Here is an 18,578-nt window from a genome sequence, read left to right as displayed (position 1 = left end):
ACGACTAATGGTGGGTTCATACAGCCAAATAAAATAAAATAAGAATAAAATAAAATAAGAAATAAGGAATTCTTATTTGTGTGCGTTCATACAGTCAAATAAAATAAAATAAGAAATATATATTTGCTCATGCGCAGTACGATGAGGCTGGATAAAAGTTAACTTTTACGATTGTTTATAGTAATTTTACTATTTATAGTATATTTATTTGTTCGTTGCCTACTATATTATATATTTTACTTATGTGAAATTATAAAATAAATTAAATCCAAACTGAAAATATTTGTAGGTTAGAATTAAGCGTCCGCAAAGCCGTTTAAAATAAAATAACACATAAAATAAAACAAGAAGTTAAAAGATAAAGACTTCTTATTTTATTTGTTATTTTATTTGGCTGTATGAACGCATGTACGGTATCCCATATAACCAACTTTCTTATTTTATTTTATTTTATTCTTATTTTATTTTATTTGGCTGTATGAACCCACCATAATACTTTCCGAGATACAGCCGAGAGCTATTCTTAGTGGGACACCCGGTACAATAAAAAGTATGGAACTGATACGGAACGGAAGCTTACATATAGCGTCAATACAATTAAAATACGGAACGAATATGGAATGTATAGTGAGAATCAACCTTAATTGTACCGGGTGGCCAACCAAGAATGGACGCCGCCGCCGCGCCGGCTGTATTTCAGAAACTACTTATCGTATAACTTTGGGAAAAAAATTCTAATAATTAAATCGACCAAGAGAAATCGCTGGAAATTATTTTCAAGTTCCAAAAATGGTCCGCTAGGGGGCGTATCTGTGATGGCCAATAGAAAACAGGATTTTTCTCAAAAATATGCAGGTGAAGAGGTATTATAAATATTACTACTGTAATTATCGAGAAATTTGTATTTTTTAGATATAGCGCATTTTGCTCTATCTCATAAAATAAAGTGGTGGGGAAAGGTTAAATTTCATTTTATTAAAATAAGGATAACTCTGATTTTGGGTTAGCCGATTTAAACAAACAAAAACTTGTTGAAAAGAGCTTTCCTTCCTTAGTGATCTACAGTATAAATTTTGTTTCCATAGATTTCTTCATGGTAGCTAGAGGCCGCTGTTTGACATCATAACAGATATTGGGCTTTTGTATAAAAAAATTAAATAGGAGGCTACATTTTTCTCTTTGCACAGTCAAATAATCAACAACCAAAATGTTAGCGCCAAACCGCAACTTTCTATTTTCTGTCTAACAGGAGATATTAAGAAAATAAATTATATTAAGCTGTCGCCTAGGATTACAAGGTCTAAAGAGCAGTAGGCAGTAGGCTAGGAAACAAAAAGAGATGAATTGGTTACGTCAAAATATCAAAACATATATTTTAATTTCATATTAATGCCATTTAATGGTTATTTATCCATGGTCGTTCTTGATTCGACCCCATAAATAAAAACCCAGGCATATTGAATCCGATGACCTAGCTGGCCATGGAAATATGCCGCTCCAGCGTCTGTATCTACTAAAGTAAGTGGTATCTAAGAAGCCCCACACATTCATAGCAAAATAAGCGGCACAACTGCACCAATTGCACCATCATACTGATGAAATTGCAACAAATGTAATTTCATCATGATAGATTCCCTAACAACATTGGCAATTCATCTCTTAGAAATTATGGATAGTTCATTTCATTCAGATAATTAAAAAAGTCCTATTCGCCATCCTAGAATGTCTGTCTAAAAATTTACCGACCAACGGGCTTGGTGCTTAACTACTTGCATCAAGGGTAGATTTGGACCAGTAGTGCATATTATTAAGGTTCGCACTTTCGGTGCTATATGAAAAATGACGACCAAACGACATAAACTTTATAATATAATAATAAATAGCATAAGCAACAGGTAAAACAAGAAAACAAGTGAAGTCAAGGATGAACTTGGATTAATATATAAATGACGTTTAATATATAAATTGACGTAAAAATTCGGCGGTTTTCTGTTAAAAGCAGTATGGTGGCACAAAATTCCTAGAAATTTTTACAAAATTATTGATTGTCCGACTTTCGGACATTTTTATCTGAGAACTACCTACGTATAATTAACCAAGAAATTCGTAAAAATTGTAGGGATGGACGATAAAATTAAGAAAACGCCCGAAATTCGGATGCATGAAAACTACATTTTGATATTTTGACGTAACCAATTTACCTCTTTTTGTTTCCTAGTCTACTACTATAATTTTTAGACCATATAATCCTAAGCGGCAGCCTAAAATAATTTGTTCTTTTAATATCTCCGGTTAGAGAGAAGATGTTGCGGTTTGCGCTGATATTTTGGAAATTTTGTGCCCTATTTAACTGTGCAAAAATAAACATAACCTGCTATTTAATTATTTTATGCAGAAGCGTAATATCTCTTATGTCAAATAAGGCCCTCTAGCTACCACGAAAGAATCTAGGGAAACAAAAAAATTTATACTGTAGATCACATTAAGGAAGAAAAACTCTTTTGAACGAGACCTAGTTTGTTTAAATCGGCTAACCTAAACCAGAGTTACCCTTATTTTAATAAAAGCAAGTTTAACCTCCCTCCACCACTTTATTTTATGAGAGAAAGAGCAAAATATTACAAATTTCTCGATGATTACAATAGCAACATTTAAAATACCTCTTCTCCTGTATATTTTTGAGAAAAATCCTGTTTTCTGATTGGCTATCAGAGAAGCGCCCCCTAGCGGACATTTTTCGACCTTAAAAATAATTTCCATCGATTTCCCTTGGTCGATTTACTGATTAGAATTTTTTTGGCTACCCGGTACATATAGACAGACTTTATGAGATGGCTATGACGTACTAGTATAGTTTCATTGTAAATTCACTATTCATCCGTTTCAGGACATCGCCAATGCTTGGAAAGGTCTGGAAGGTGCCGAGAAAGCGTTTGAAGAGTGGCTGTTATCGGAAATGATGCGTCTGGAACGGCTGGAGCACTTGGCAGAGAAGTTCAGACGTAAGGCCGATGCCCACGAAGAATGGACCCGCGGCAAGGAAGAGATGCTCCAGAGCCAGGACTTCCGTAACTGCAGGCTGAACGAGCTGAAAGCTTTGAAGAAGAAACACGAGGCGTTTGAAAGCGACTTGGCTGCTCATCAGGACAGAGTAGAACAAATTGCCGCCATTGCTCAAGAGCTCAAGTATGTATTTGTGTAGTTTATATACAGGGTGTTCCAGGCTGAGCGTGCATTAGAAGTTTCTGGAGAACTACAATACCTAGATCGGAGATTTTTTGCATTTAAACGTCTTTAAAATATTTTCAATATGGCGGCACTTGAAAAACTGGCGGAAAAACCGAAAGTTGACAGTCTCTGTAAAATTCTATGAATATTGATGTTAAATACTCTATACCTAACATTAACCGTTTTTGAGAAAAAATATATTTAAAATTTTTTGACGAAAAAACTACCTGTCAAAAAAATTGTACAGCCTAAAAGTCAAACTTAGTGATTACCACAGCCAATGTGACATAAAGACAAGACATTTGGCTATCTATTTCAAAAATATGTCATATAATAATGGTGGTAGTTGTCTTGGAATTGAATGATTAAAAAATTATCATAAATAAAACCCACTTTTTTATTTCACTACTGAGAAGGTTTTCCAATTCGTTACTTTTCGAGTATACATATACACATTCTATATACATTCTATACCTAAAATAAATCGTTTTTAAGTAATTTAAGATTTAGTTTGAAAACGTATATTTTTCTTGATTTTATCTAGCTTCCTTTGACATAAGTGTCAAACAGTCAGACATTTATTTCCATGTGATTTCCATCTGTCACAAACTGAATTATTTGAATTTCCTATATTATAAATACTGCCTTAAGAGTTTAAAAAGTGTATTTATAAAAATATATCTCGTATTTTCGCTATTTAGTAATATCTAATAGTTGATATTATTAATAATATATACCGTGTGATCGAAAATAAACAGCGCAAAGTTGGTTTGAAAATGATGATTGATATATCGATATCATACTGCTTTTTGAACAAAGTGTATGACATGGTGTGACAAGTGTATGACATATGACATGGCCATATCTATTGTTTTACATCACTTGACGTTTAAATGCATAGGCTACTGGTTAAAATCTGTTAAAATCAAGAAAAATATACGCTTTAAAACTAAACCTTAAATAACTCAAAAAACAATTTATTTTAGGTATAGGAACATGTATAGTAAAAAAGTAACGAATTGAAAAGCCTTTTCACTAGTGAAATAAAAAAAAGTGGGTTTCCATTTGAAAAAAAAAATATTTATGGTAATTTTTTTCAAAATATTATGTCCATTATTATACGGACATTCAAACAATTTAATTTTTGAAATAGATAGCCATATGTCTTCTCTTTACGACACAGTGGCTGTGGTAATCACTAAATGTGACGTTTAGGCTATACATATTTTTGAGAGGCAGTTTTTTTCGTCCAAAAATTTTAAATATTTTTTTTCTCAAAAACGGTTAATGTTAGGTATACAGGTTGTTAATTTGTTTATTACTCGCGGCAAGAGCTTTAAGGTTGAAATATGACAACCTCGGCCCGTTCGTTGAGAGACGACGCGACGGGACGAGTCGGCAGCTTGTGTTGCCATTCTGTTCCCCAATAAGTAACCGTCCAGTTAACAATCTGTAGAGTGTTTAATAATAAAATTCATAAAATTTTACAGAGGATTTAAGTAAGTAATAAAAAATGGGGGCACCCATTTTAAATAAGAAAGTTGCTGTCAACTTCCAGTATTTCCGGAAGTACCGCCATATTGAAAATATTTTTAATATAATAGATTTCGTTGTGAAACAATGATGTACAAAAAATCTCCGATCTAGATATTGTAGTTTTCTAGAAACTTCTAATGTACGCTCAGCCTGGGACACCCTGTATACCTTTGTAACTGGCTCAGCAATCTTTAAGGATTTGTCACTTACTGAACAAAATATTTCTTATTACTTATTTAGATTTTTGAGTAAAAGTGTTTTGTGTTCTAGCACCTTAGATTACCATGACAGTGTTAGCGTCAACGCTCGTTGTCAACGCATTTGCGACCAATGGGACCGTCTTGGCGCTTTGACGCAGCGTCGCAGACAGGCCCTCGACGACGCAGAACGCATCATGGAGAAAATCGACATTTTGCACTTGGAGTTCGCCAAGAGAGCTGCTCCGTTCAATAACTGGTTGGACGGTACCAGGGAGGATCTGGTCGATATCTTCATCGTTCACACTGTCGAGGAAATTCAAGGCCTTATTGACGCTCATTCTCACTTCAAGGTACGTAAATATAAGCTTTCAGTGGCGGCTCGTGACAGTAGGCGATAAAATTTTAGTTGCGTCTATTTGCCCCCCCCCTAATTTACATAATACCCTAACTCAGTTCTGGGTTAAAAATATAGTTCAAGAATATTTAGGATAAAACTAAAGCAAAAATAACAGCATTCAACGTAATGACATAATGTACAAGTATATGTTTTTTGTCTATTACTATGGAGTACATCATAGAATTTTATTTTATTTTTATTTATTTAGGCAAACTTAAAAATTAGTAGTATTGAGAGAAAGAATAATTATGTATATATATTAAATTGATGAGTCGGTTTCTTAATAAAGAAAAGTTATTTATTATTATATCAGTAAAATCATCAGATTGTTGAAGAGCTATGAAAATATTTTTTTTAGATTGAAAGCAAGGCAAGTGGCGATAAAAGTTTATTTTTCATGGAATCTCTACTATAAATTTTAATGCATTTCTAACATGATGCTCTCAACCTCAGTACTTGTAAATGGTGTAGTAACATACAAAAGAAACAATTTGAAAGCCTCTGGAAATATATTTCCAGTATTATTCTCCTTAAATTATTTTATAATCGAAATTGTCATATCTATTATTAATACCTGCAATTCGTTCATTAATTTACGTTGGTCAATAACATTTTTTGTTTGTTAAATCACTATTAAATGCGTTGGAAATTTTTCAATATAACAAGTTTGTTAAATCAGATGTTAAATGCATTGGAAATTTTGTATAGGATTCTTTAAATTTCGGATCCGCAAGAGATAAATAAAAATAATTGGGACATACGAGTACCTATCTGCAAACCTTATTTCTAAGTGTATAACAATGTTATCTAATATTTCATAAAATAAAATTCGCAAAGATATTTGACTTAGCCGCTTTTATTGACATGTCGAATTGAAACAGCACACTGAGATATTTCTGTAAAATCTGTTGTATCGTCTTCTTGCACCGAATAAAATATCGCGCTTTTTTATTTCGGATTCTTTTATTTCTGTGGCGAGTTCTGAAATACAACCGGTTATATCATTTTGAATAATCTCGGACAACCCGAATATTGTTTCCAATTTGCTTTAAACGTTTTTTGAATTTTCATATAAAAGTTTTAAATGCTACGTATAATGAATCATATATGAAATATACCCTTAACGAAATGTGATATATCCCCTTATGAAATATCGGGAATATCCCTTAACTTCTAAGCCTACCGAGTCTCCACGACTTCATGCGAAGGCGACCGGAGATTTGGCCTAAGCCCCGCCTTAATACGATACAACTCCGATTTACGTCGCGTCTCTACCGCACGATGAGTTAGACAGAGACAGAAGACTGCCGTACGTCGTGCATCGACTCTGATAGTAGGCGATGTAGAAATCGCCGAACAAAGGCACTCCAACGGTCAAAATTATTTTGTTTTCTAACGCAGCGGCACAGTCAGCGTACGCCAGCGATAGTGAATATTTTAATATACAAGACCACAAATATTAAAATAATATTGATTATTAAAACACACTTCCGTGTATTAACAGTATTTTTATGTATTGGCAACATTAATAGTAAATAATGTAATAATAAAGCCGCCACTGTAAGCTTTTACATCGAATAAGTTGCGATTACATTGAATGAAAAGACTAAAGAGCCGTTTAGACATTTAGATAATTTGCACAAACCAAACTGCACCAATAAATCGTAGAGTGTGTGAAACAGAAATTGTTTGGAGGGATTTTTTTTATGACTGATTTTTATTTTTTGCATGGTAACGGATTAAATTAAGTATGGAAGTCACTTTTGAAATTTTGGCGTTTGGTCGCCATTTTGTTATTTAGTGACGACATTTAGTAGCGAACTGTATATGTAAATTATTAGTAATTAATACGGAGATAGACAGTAAGTGAAAATTAAAATTATTAATTTATACTACATGGCGATTCTAATTTAAATTATTTTGTGATAAATATTTAAAAAACTGTTATTAAAAAATTAAAAACTTCAAAATCTTTTATTTAGGGCAATAAAATCTACATCTAAATATATATACAATTTACGATTACATTGTACTACCGTATGATTGGCTTGGAAATGAACATCGATGACATTCCCCATATAATTTTACATATAAAATGACAGGGATTTTCATTTCATAGCCATCGCTGACGCCGTTTTTTTTTCGATCAGACGGTATTAAATATAGAAACGTTAAAAAAGAAACAGCAAGTAAAAAACTATTAAAGAAATAACCTAACATAGAAATAACCTAATATTGAAACAACTTAATAAAGATATATTAAATTAATTCCAAACAAGGCATAAACACACAAACTGTTATTTTTGTACTATTTATCTAATGCTTCATCTGAGTAACCGTCTTTCCATAGGTGAATAAACAAAACTAAATTACAAAATGGCGCCCAAACGCCAAAATTTGACAAAAAAAAGTGACTGCCATGCTTAATTTACCATGTCATTACCATGCTAAAATTACATTTATGAACATCTTTTAAATTGTAATTATATGCCATATAAAAGTGCATATATTTTCAGAGCTGGTAGATCTCGATAAAAAAAATATTTTCTCTTTACCGTTTTTGAAAATTAAAAAAAATGATTGTTGCTTAAATCTTGAGAACCAAATTCTACTACCTATGTTGCCGGATTATAAAGAAATTATGTTTTTTAACTAAAAACTAAAAAAATTCAATTTTTTTAAATTCCAAATTTTCAATTTTTTTTTGTTCGTGAAAAAAACATCATAATCATGTTTCTGACTTATTTAAGACTCGCCTTGTATAGTCCAGATAACCCCAGTTATATTTCAACTAGCAATACCGGTGCGTAAAACTATGCAAAACTATACTTCCTACCGTAGTGAAAGCAGCCGCGTCTGGGGGCGTGTTATTATATACACTCTCATTTAAAAAGTTTTATTAACTTAAATCTTGAATAATAAATTTTAATAAACGTTTTCAAAAGATTTTCCTTTTTATTTCTTTTAGAATTTTGTCAAATTGCACTTACTACCTATTAATAATTTTTAAGTCTTTTAAGTCATAGTACTCGTATAACAAAATTTTCGTGTTCTCGCTATTTAAGCTCGTGTATTTTTATAAGTCGGTAGTTACGGAATTCTCCGATGCTGGCAGCACCGGCCGAGAGTGCACTAAGCCTACAGATGAGTCAACTTTATCACAATGTGTAGAAATGTATGAGATGTATTCTACAATGTGTGAGTATACTTTTTTATTTCTAGGCAACTTTAGGAGAGGCTGACAAGGAATACCAGAGCATCGTCGGACTAGTAAGAGAAGTAGAAGCCATCGTTAAACAACACCAAATTCCTGGAGGTCTGGAGAACCCGTACACCACCCTCACTGCTCACGTAAGGAGTTTTTTGTACCATTCAGTAAGATCAGTGTCAAACTATACCTCGCACATCATCGAATTGTCGTTGTCTTCAAAACCTCATCCGTCATCAAATGAAACTTTCCTAAATCATTTTTAGATTTATTTTTTAAAATTAATTTAAAATTATTTTCTCTGTATTTAACGCCTCTAATAAGGAAGGATTCGCTGGTAATCTAGAGGTAAAAAAGACAAGTTGACTAGAACAATTTTAAGTACCATATTTAACGTTGATCCACTCAGATTATTTATTTCTAGGACTTGACAAGAAAATGGGGCGAAGTCAGGACCCTGGTACCTCAGAGAGACGCAACATTACAGGCTGAACTCAGAAAACAACAGAGTATCCTTTTAATTTTGAATAAGATATCTCAAAAATGTATTGTTTTCTAGATATTTTTTCCTTAATTCAGGTTTTCAGATAACGAAATGCTCAGAAGACAGTTCGCTGAAAAAGCTAATGCTGTAGGACCATGGATCGAACGTCAGCTGGATGCTGTAACAGCGATCGGTATGGGATTGCACGGTACTTTGGAAGATCAATTACACAGACTTAAGGAATATGAACAGGGCGTCTATGCTTACAAACCCCATATTGAAGAATTGGAGAAGATTCACCAGGCTGTACAAGAGAGCATGATCTTTGAAAACAGGTATGTTCCATTATGGTACTGATACTTATTATAGTTGGGGGTTGAAACCCTTTGTCTTACAATAACAAAATAAAACACTAATTCGCCACAATACGTCAAAACACTTTACTTTTAACACTGGTGATACTGATCCATGATTTCGATAGGTTAGTTTTAACAAAACCGAAATTTGTAAGGGATATTTAGTCTTGAAATCTGTTTTTTTATCATGGCTATTTGGTAGAATTGATACTAAATTATTAATATGCATAAATAGAGCATACAATTTATATTATTTTTATTCAGGTACACTCAATATACCATGGAAACCCTACGCGTAGGCTGGGAACAACTCTTGACTTCAATCAACCGCAACATCAACGAAGTAGAAAACCAGATTTTGACAAGAGACTCGAAAGGCATCACCCAAGAACAGCTCAACGAATTTAGGTCGTCGTTCAATCACTTTGACAAAAACAGAACAGGTTTGTTACACATCCAAGCATCTTAACCTAATAGTACGAGAGCTAGCAACGTCGGGAAAACAAGTATTTTAAAAAGCTGGTTCTTTAATATATCGTTTAGCTCTTTGGAACAGTATGCGGCCCGTCTGGCTGCCGGTAAACGTTGCGTTCCCTACTGCGCATTGAAAGAAGATACTATATTTCTATTAATTTTTTATTAATCTTTTAAATTCTAGTATTGAATATAAACCGACCGAGTCTCCATAGCTCAGCGCGTAGAGGTTCCGCCTCTCAAGCGAGGAGTCAAAGTTCGAGACCGGGTCGGGGTAAAAACTTTATTATTTTATTTTCCTTTATATTCTGATAATTTTTCTTAATAAATACCGACTAAAACACCTCCTTTTACGTCTTGGACTCTAATTCGGGACCGTTTAGCACATTACTTCGAGACTAGTCCGTTTTTTATCGCTCTCGGGCTCGCTTCTGTTTATGGTATCAGCGGTTATCCAGGTCTCTTTTCTTTTCCCTTAGTATCTTTTCCACATACCTTGATATGCGGTTCCAGTTTTCAGGGCTTTGATGCATTTTTTAGACGATGTTATGAGGGTTGAGGTGAAGTTGTCCTTCAATTTCTTCCTCGATATTCCTTCCGTATACGCTCCACCTCTCGCATGTAAAAAAGGTATGTTCTGCGTCGTCATAACCTTCGCAGTAAAGGCATACTGGTGATGTGACCTTTCTCATTTTTTCAAGATACGATAAAAAATAGCCGTGGCCGCTAAGAAACTGGGTCAAGTAATAATTTATTTCCCCGTGTTCCTTTTGTGTCCAGGTTTTCACCGATTTAATAAGTCGCGCAGTCCAGCGACCCCTACTCTCCTGTTCCCACAATCTCTGCCATTCTTCATAAGTCCTGTTGATTTCCTCCTTTTTAACTTCTTTTTGGTTCAATTCGGTTTTTCTTTGGTATATGGCATACCGTTCTCTGGCAAGTAGAGCTATAGGTGCTATCCCTGCGATAACCAGCACTGCAGGTTCGGAAACTGTGCGGTATGATGAAGCTACTCTGAGTGCTGCCTGTCTCTGCACTTGGGTCAAACGTTTTCTATATTTTTCCTTCGATAGAGCTACTGCCCAAATCTCAGCGCCATATAGAAGAATCAGTCGAATTGAACAGTCGACGTCAATAATCGCCGTTTACTTGACTTGGGTCCACTCGTGTTGGCCATAAGTCTACTCAGTGCTGTGACACCTTTAGCGGCCTTGCCTGCGGTCATTTTTATCTGTTCCCAGAAGGTCATTTTATTGTCTATGGTGATGCCAAGATATTTTACTGCTGGTTTTGATCTAACTATCTCTCCCACTACGTGGAATGGGAGCACTGTGTTTATTCTGCTTTTTGTGAGAACCACAATTCCTGTTTTCATAAGAGCCAGTGATAGTCCATGGTTCGTCATCCAGTTATTAATAGTTAGCATCACACTCCTTAATTTGATTTGGGCCATCTCCATATCTCTAGCTGCGATAAGTGCGGCGACGTCATCGACGTATCCGACCAATATTGTTTCCTTGGGCATATTTGTTTTCAATAGACCATCGTAAGACGCATTCCATAGATCCGGACCAAGGGTAGATCCTAGTGCAGCCCCCGATGTTATCGTCTTCCTTCTGTACCCTTCTTTAGTTTCGTAAATGAGAACGCGATTTCTTAGGTAGTCGTCTATCATTCGTAGAATATATTTCGGTATGTGAAAAGATTTTTCTAAGGCTGTAAGCACATCGTTCCAGTTTGCTGAATTGAATGCATTCCTAACGTCAAGGGTCACGAGTCCTATAAGTTCTAGTATTAAATATAAATCGAACATGTCTCCATAGCGCAGTGCGTAGAGTTTCAGACCACGAACCGGTGATTCAGAGTTCGAATCCGGGTCAGGTCAAAGACTTTTTTGTTTTATTTTCGTTTATATTTTAATAGTAAAGTAATTAATATAGTAATTAAAAAGTAATTAAAGTAATTAATATAGTAATAAAGTATTAAATAATTCTGGTAATTAAATAAAAACAAATATTTAATACTTTACTATCAGAATATAAACGAAAATAAAATAAAAAAGTCTTTGTCCCGACACGGATTCGAACTCTGAATCATCGGTTCGTGGTCTGAAACTCTACGCACTGCGCTATGGAGACATGTTCGATTTATATTCAATACTAGAATTTAAAGGACTAATAAAAATATAGGATCTTCTTTCAATGCGCAGTATGGAACGCAACGTTTACCAGCAGCCAGACGGGCCGCATGCTATTCTAGAGAGCATAGTAAAAGATATAAGAGCCAGACGTCTTAAAATACTTGTTTTTCCGACGTTGCTAGCTCTCGTACTAACAATTACGATAAAAAACACAATTAAAATTAATAAAATATCCTAGCAACAGCTTGCGGTAGTCTGTTGTATCCATAGAGAAAGCATAATATATATTTAGCTTATAAAACAATAAACCTTTGATTTCTAACGAAAATTTTTCTTGACGGGTGATAATCAAAGGCCAAAATGACATTCCTCGCAAATTTTGAAGTATAATTAGTGGAAAAGTCAAATGTTTGTTAACTTTTTCCAATAATTGAAAAGTATTACCACTAATTATGACGTTCTGAATGCTTGCTTTAAAATTAGGTGGACATGAACAAACTTCTACGGCAAATTGATTCGGAAAATTTCAAGGGTATTGCGTAATATTTCACAAAATCTCTTTAAAATTTTGACAAAGGTTTTGATTAAAAATATTGTGAGTGGAATATAATCCTGTGTTTGTTTTAGGTCGTTTGGCTCCAGAGGAATTCAAATCGTGCTTAGTTTCTTTAGGCTACTCCATCGGCAAAGACAGACAGGGCGAAATAGACTTCCAGCGCATCCTTGCGGTGGTGGACCCCAACAACACTGGATTTGTGCACTTCGATGCATTCCTCGACTTCATGACGAGAGAAAGCACCGACACAGACACCGCCGAACAAGTGATCGACAGTTTCCGTATTCTAGCCGCTGACAAGGTAAGTCCATGGTTATAACCATAGATAAAAGAAAATAATCTTCTATTAAGATAGATATGAAACTTAATAGTAAAATTTTGGGTCAAAGCGCCCCTTCGTGTTCTTAGTAGAGACTACGTTTAACCCAGCGCCTTCGCCTTTTCTGCTGTAAATATTTTTTATGTTTATATTTCATTTCAAAGGATTTAGTTTTAAAGTTACACTGATATATTAGTATATCAGAGTAACTTTAATAAAACATAAGAATATATATATTTTACAGTTTATTAAATATAAATTTTGACTACAAGGTAGAAAGTAAATCACAATATTTGATAAAACTTATACCATTTTTACAGTTAATAAATAATAAAACTATTTCTGACTATGATATTTAAAATTTAGATAGATAGGATATTAAAAAACATACCGGAATTTGCAGACGCACGCCCAAATTCAATAAAAACCAAAATTTTTCCTGCGAAAATCGGGCTTTTTTCACAGAAAATGTATTTTTTGATTTATCAACAATCATTGTCAAGTTGACAATATACAGAGTGTCTTCTAATTAGTCTAAAAAATTGTGGTGTGATTCCTCATGTGTTCTTAAAACAATTTTTATATAACCATTAGGTCTAAAATACTTCCTTTCTGATCTACAGGGTGTTAAAAATTAAAAAAAATCCATATTTTGCTTAAAATAAATGGTACACTACTGCTTTCTTAAAGAAAATATATTTTTTACTTGGCTGGCCATCCTTTTTCAACAAAATTGATCTTTTCAATTTTTCTTGTTCATCAAACGGTTGCTGAGAGAAAAATAAATATACTTACTAAGAGCCCGCCGTAAGCCATTTTCTAACGATTTTTTATTTTTTAGATTAATTAGGAAACACCCTGTATATGCATATCACAGGCAACCAAATAAACTAATAACCTCTAAAAATTATTTTTCCTACCACTAGCGACATACCGTGTTTTTAGTGAGTACTAAATTATTTTATTCAAAAAATTTCACCATATAAGTTTCCAGGCAATGGTTATAACTTATATATTCATTATTTCAACACTGTACAGGGTGTTCTTCAATTCAGAGGAGACCACTGAGATCTCGGGAATCATAAGGGTAGAGAATAGTGATGAAAACTTTAGTTACTTATATGGATTTGTTACTACTAGTTACTTTTGGTAATAGGACTCGTTACTTTGGACTCGTTACTTTAGTTACTTTAGTTACTCGTCACTTTGGTACTTAGTATCGTTACTTTATAATCGTTATTTTCTGTACAGGTTGGAAGACTTGGGCTTGACTTGGAACTTCGTTACTTATTGTGCGCGGCGATCTTCGTTGAGTGCTCGGTTTTACCTATCAGAGGTTTCTATTTTCTTCTAGTGTAAGGGCTTAATAGGATAATTTCAATACTCGGTATTCAAGTACTGAATAATATGTTTTTAATAATATGTATAATATTTTTATAATGATATATTATCACTATGTATTAATAAAATTAAAAATAAAAGAAAACATTCAAACAAAAAAAAAAAACAAAGCAAACAAAGAAAATAGAAAATATGTGTATAATATAAAGTATTTTTTTATTTTTTCTCTCTCTCTTTGTATTTTACATTAATAATTATGCAAACATAAAAAAGTAAAAATAAAAAAAAATGTATATATTTTTGTTAAAATAAAAAAATATTTAAAAAATGTCTATTCCTCTGTGACGGATTGATCTCTTCAAAAAAGTCCTTTGGATTAACGCAGCAGTATTTACTAAAAATTACTATTTTTATTCTGTGGATTTTCTTACAGTATAGGAAAAAAGTGGCGAGACGTCTATTCTTTTTTGAAGAGGAAAAATATTTGCTCTGCTTTTTCAGATGTTAACATTTTTTTGTGAATAACGTGAATCCATTTTTAATTAATATCTAAGACATATTAATCTAAATAAACAATTCTATTCTTCGCCCACCGAGCAACTATAAATCAAAAAATAAAACACACTCTACCCCTAAATAATATCTTATATTAATTATGGCCACTAAATTGAAAAAACGTGCGGAATTACCTAAATAAAAAAGCGATAACAAACGGTAAAGGGACAGACCGCCGCGCCGGGTCGGCATGAATGAGCCAATCAGCCAATCATAATAATTGTAATAAAAAATATCACACATTTGCCATCCAAAACACCGGCCGGCGTCAAGTCAACACTTTAAACATAAACATATTGATAACAACTAGACCTACGTCGAAGTAAGGAATATTTCAGTATCGAGTTTCGAGTCCTCGGTTCGTGCATTTCCAGGGATTACGATGACTGCCAGCGCAAAAGTAACGAATTAGCTAAGTAACGAGTAACGAGTCCTAAATCCAAATGGTAAGCGTTACTTCAAGTCCTCGTAAAGTAACTGTTACTTTGTAACGATTACTTAGAATTTTTACATCACTAGTAGAGAATGAATGTAGAATGTTTAGGAGGGGGGTTAATACAGTTCCAGGGCTTCTTTTAACATGTTTTTTTTTAATGGAAACCATAGTGTGCCAAACTAAATTGTATCACCCCTATAACTTTTTTACTTTTTCCAGATAAAAAACGAGATTTGGTATGTTCGTATATGACATAAATTAGGATTGATGGATATGCAATTGTTTTTGGTCACATCCGGTTTCACCGGAAATTACTACAACTTTTGATTTTAAATGACACCCTCTGTATATTTTTACTTTATTCGATAGAAAATGTCACTCTGAATAGAATGACATATCATATGTCAACTTTTGACATTTTCGCTTGAAAAAGATCGTATTATAAATTTCATTCTAGAGTGGCTGTGCTAAAACACTAATTTTTATTGAAGGAGCCTGGGAAAATAGTTTTGATCGTCTAGTACATCTTTCATCAAATCGTATTTTTAATCACATCTCATTTTTTCAATGGAACAAGGGTGGATTGTTAGCATATTTGGAAAAAGTATTTTTTTACGAATAATTTGATACCACACACTTGGTATTTCGAGTCAAATTGTCGTTATGAACCGCATCTTACAATGTCAAATAAACCATATCCGAAAATGTCAAAAGTTGACATATAATATGTCATTCTATTCAGAGTGTCATTTTCCTTCGAATAAAGTAGAAATATACCGAGGGTGCCATTTAAAATTCAAAATTTGTAGTCATTTCCGGTGAAACAGGAAGTGATCAAAAACAATTGAATATTTAACCTAACCTAACCTAACATACGAAATCTAGTTTTTTTATCTGAAAAAAATTAAAAAAATATAGGGGTGAGCCACTTTTGAGGCGCACCCGGTATAAATTAAAATTTTTATTGTTTTTAATATATAATGTAATTTTAATACACTTATTTCGTTACAATTAAAAAAATGTTTCTGTAGTATTCAAAAAAAAATTAAATATAGGGATCAATATTTCATGAATTTAGTAGGCGAACAAACTCAAGGGGGCGCTTCTTTTATTTTTATTTCATTACATATAAGTCAAAATTCTAAAGGGGGATGTTTTGTGATTGTAAATATGAATTTTTCAAATAAAAAAAGCGTGTTGGACTATTGGTTCAACTCTTCTTGAACCATACATTTTCGAGGATACGTTGACCAGTGAACGTTACTTACTCTTGTTAAAGTACGGTTTTCAAGACATGTTAAAAAATTCAAATTTAAAGACTCATAAACATCGTAGAAAACTTACGGTGTATAGTTTAAAACAAATTTTAAAATTAATGGTTTTAAAGAAGTTTTAGACATAATCTCGACTTTGGAGTTAAAATCGTGCTAAAAACAATAATAACTGCTATTAACTGCCTACCACTTTCAAAGAAATTCATAAATATGCTTTTTTCAGCCTTACATTCTTCCTGATGAACTGAGAAGGGAACTGCCACCAGACCAAGCCGAGTACTGCATCCAGCGCATGCCACCCTACAAGGGACCCAACGGCGTACCCGGAGCCCTCGATTACATGTCGTTCTCCACAGCCCTCTATGGAGAGTCCGACTTGTGAACGTACCAAAAACCAAATCATCATCGTTTTTAAGTCGAGTGGGTGTTTGTTTTCTTTAGCTGTAAGTTCATTAATTAAATGAGGCGTCAATCGAAATATCTCCCCTCCATCTATATCACTTTATATCATTGATATTTGTCATGTTTTCGACAGCTGCTTTCCATCGATAACTACTAAAGATCACCACTCAGATCATCAGAATGGAAGGCAGCTGATTTTTTCCTAACTCAAGTAGAGCTAATCGAATATATTTCTTTTTTTTGTTAATTAAAGGAACAGTGTAGTGTGCCAAAAAATATATAAGTATATGTTACATATCGACGGAAAAATGTAAAGCACATGTCAAGGTGTATTTGTGCCATTGAAATTGACTGAAAATCAGAAGAAAAACTTATGCCCAACACAACACATAACTATTTATTAAAAAGATAAAAAAAACATTATATATTCATATAATTTAGGTAGCTATATAATATACAGATTAATTCAGTTTAATTATGATTATTAATATTATCCTAAATTATTTGAATAAAAACATACACGTTTGTCTTTTTATTTTTATTTTGTTTTGTTCTTTATCTTGTACGTACATACATACATAATATTATACTTTCTATCCAAAATTAAAATTATTTATTTAGTTTGTACAGATTAAAAAATATGTTTTACACTTTTTCTCCCTTTTTTCTCGACACTATTTAGCTTTGTATATGAAAAATCTTTGTTTAGTTTTGATTTTTACGTGGTTTATAGATTTATTTTGTTATTTATGTCACGGCCTAGAACTGTGAGTTTCACTTTGGTAGCGTTTAAATTTTATTTATATTATTATTTTAAGTAAAGCCATAAATATATAAATATATATTTCAAACAAAAGTTTATGTACGTTTTATTTGAATACCTCTTACTTATATTGTTACATAAAATTTGATAAGCAGGTAATAAAAACACGTAATTAAATATTTAAGATTTTTTTTAAATAAAATTGCAAATACGCTTAATTATTTTTTTACACTTTTAATATTATTTAAGTACATCACAAACATATTTTGAACTGCAATAAAAAAACATAAAACTATTAGCGCATAATTTGTAAACTTATGATTACATTTTACCCCAAAAAATCTAGTAATTATTGTTTATCTTAATATTTCCATTTTTGAGATACAGTCAATAGAACATATTATATACATATTCACAAGAAACTAATTTGGTCTTTTAAAGATAAATAAAAATATTTTCTGGAATATAATACTTTACAAAAAAGGGGGTATAATATGTTCATAAGAGCACTAAAAGTGATTTTTTTAAATTTAATTCTTAAAAGGCTGAAATTAGGGGTAAATGTTTGTACGAACATTCGTTCTTATTTTGTCTAGAAGTATGAAATTTTACAAAAAAAGTGACGTAATTAAGTATTTACAAGCGATTTTTGACATTCATCAAATCCTTAGTCCCACCCTGATGAAAATGTAAACGAAACGTCGCGTCGTATCCAAATATGAAGGGTGTGCAGCGTCATTCAAATAGCCTACCCACCAAATTTGGTCGCGATCGGACCACATCAATTTTTGACGTTTCTTACGTCAAAACTGCCATTATTGTGACACGTGTCGCACACGGTCAAGTTGGCCTTGGTCCAATCTATCGAAATTACCAAATTTTATTTAAATCGAATGATCTTTTCTAAGC

General features: G+C 32.9%; 1 protein-coding gene across 2 annotated transcripts in view; it reads left to right on the top strand.

Moving 5' to 3' along the window:
- The window catches only part of LOC115874713 (alpha-actinin, sarcomeric), a 100,626-nt gene extending 83,332 nt beyond the window's left edge, over positions 1-17,294 (top strand). For both annotated transcript variants that reach the window (XM_030889958.1, XM_030889957.1), the window contains exons 8-15: positions 2,888-3,186; positions 5,035-5,314; positions 8,584-8,712; positions 8,994-9,078; positions 9,157-9,388; positions 9,674-9,852; positions 12,651-12,880; positions 16,728-17,294. In XM_030889958.1, coding sequence (XP_030745818.1) covers positions 2,888-3,186; positions 5,035-5,314; positions 8,584-8,712; positions 8,994-9,078; positions 9,157-9,388; positions 9,674-9,852; positions 12,651-12,880; positions 16,728-16,886 — 1,593 coding nt within the window. In that variant the 3' untranslated portion in view covers positions 16,887-17,294. The remainder of the gene's footprint in view (positions 1-2,887; positions 3,187-5,034; positions 5,315-8,583; positions 8,713-8,993; positions 9,079-9,156; positions 9,389-9,673; positions 9,853-12,650; positions 12,881-16,727) is intronic.
- Positions 17,295-18,578: the final 1,284 nt, after the last annotated feature.

Source organism: Sitophilus oryzae, unplaced genomic scaffold (assembly GCF_002938485.1).
Source record: "Sitophilus oryzae breed Bouriz unplaced genomic scaffold, Soryzae_2.0 scaffold_1297_pilon_pilon, whole genome shotgun sequence".
NCBI lineage: Eukaryota > Metazoa > Arthropoda > Insecta > Coleoptera > Curculionidae > Sitophilus > Sitophilus oryzae.
The sequence above is the reverse complement of the archived record's forward strand: the minus strand, read 5'-3'. Positions and strand labels throughout refer to the sequence as shown.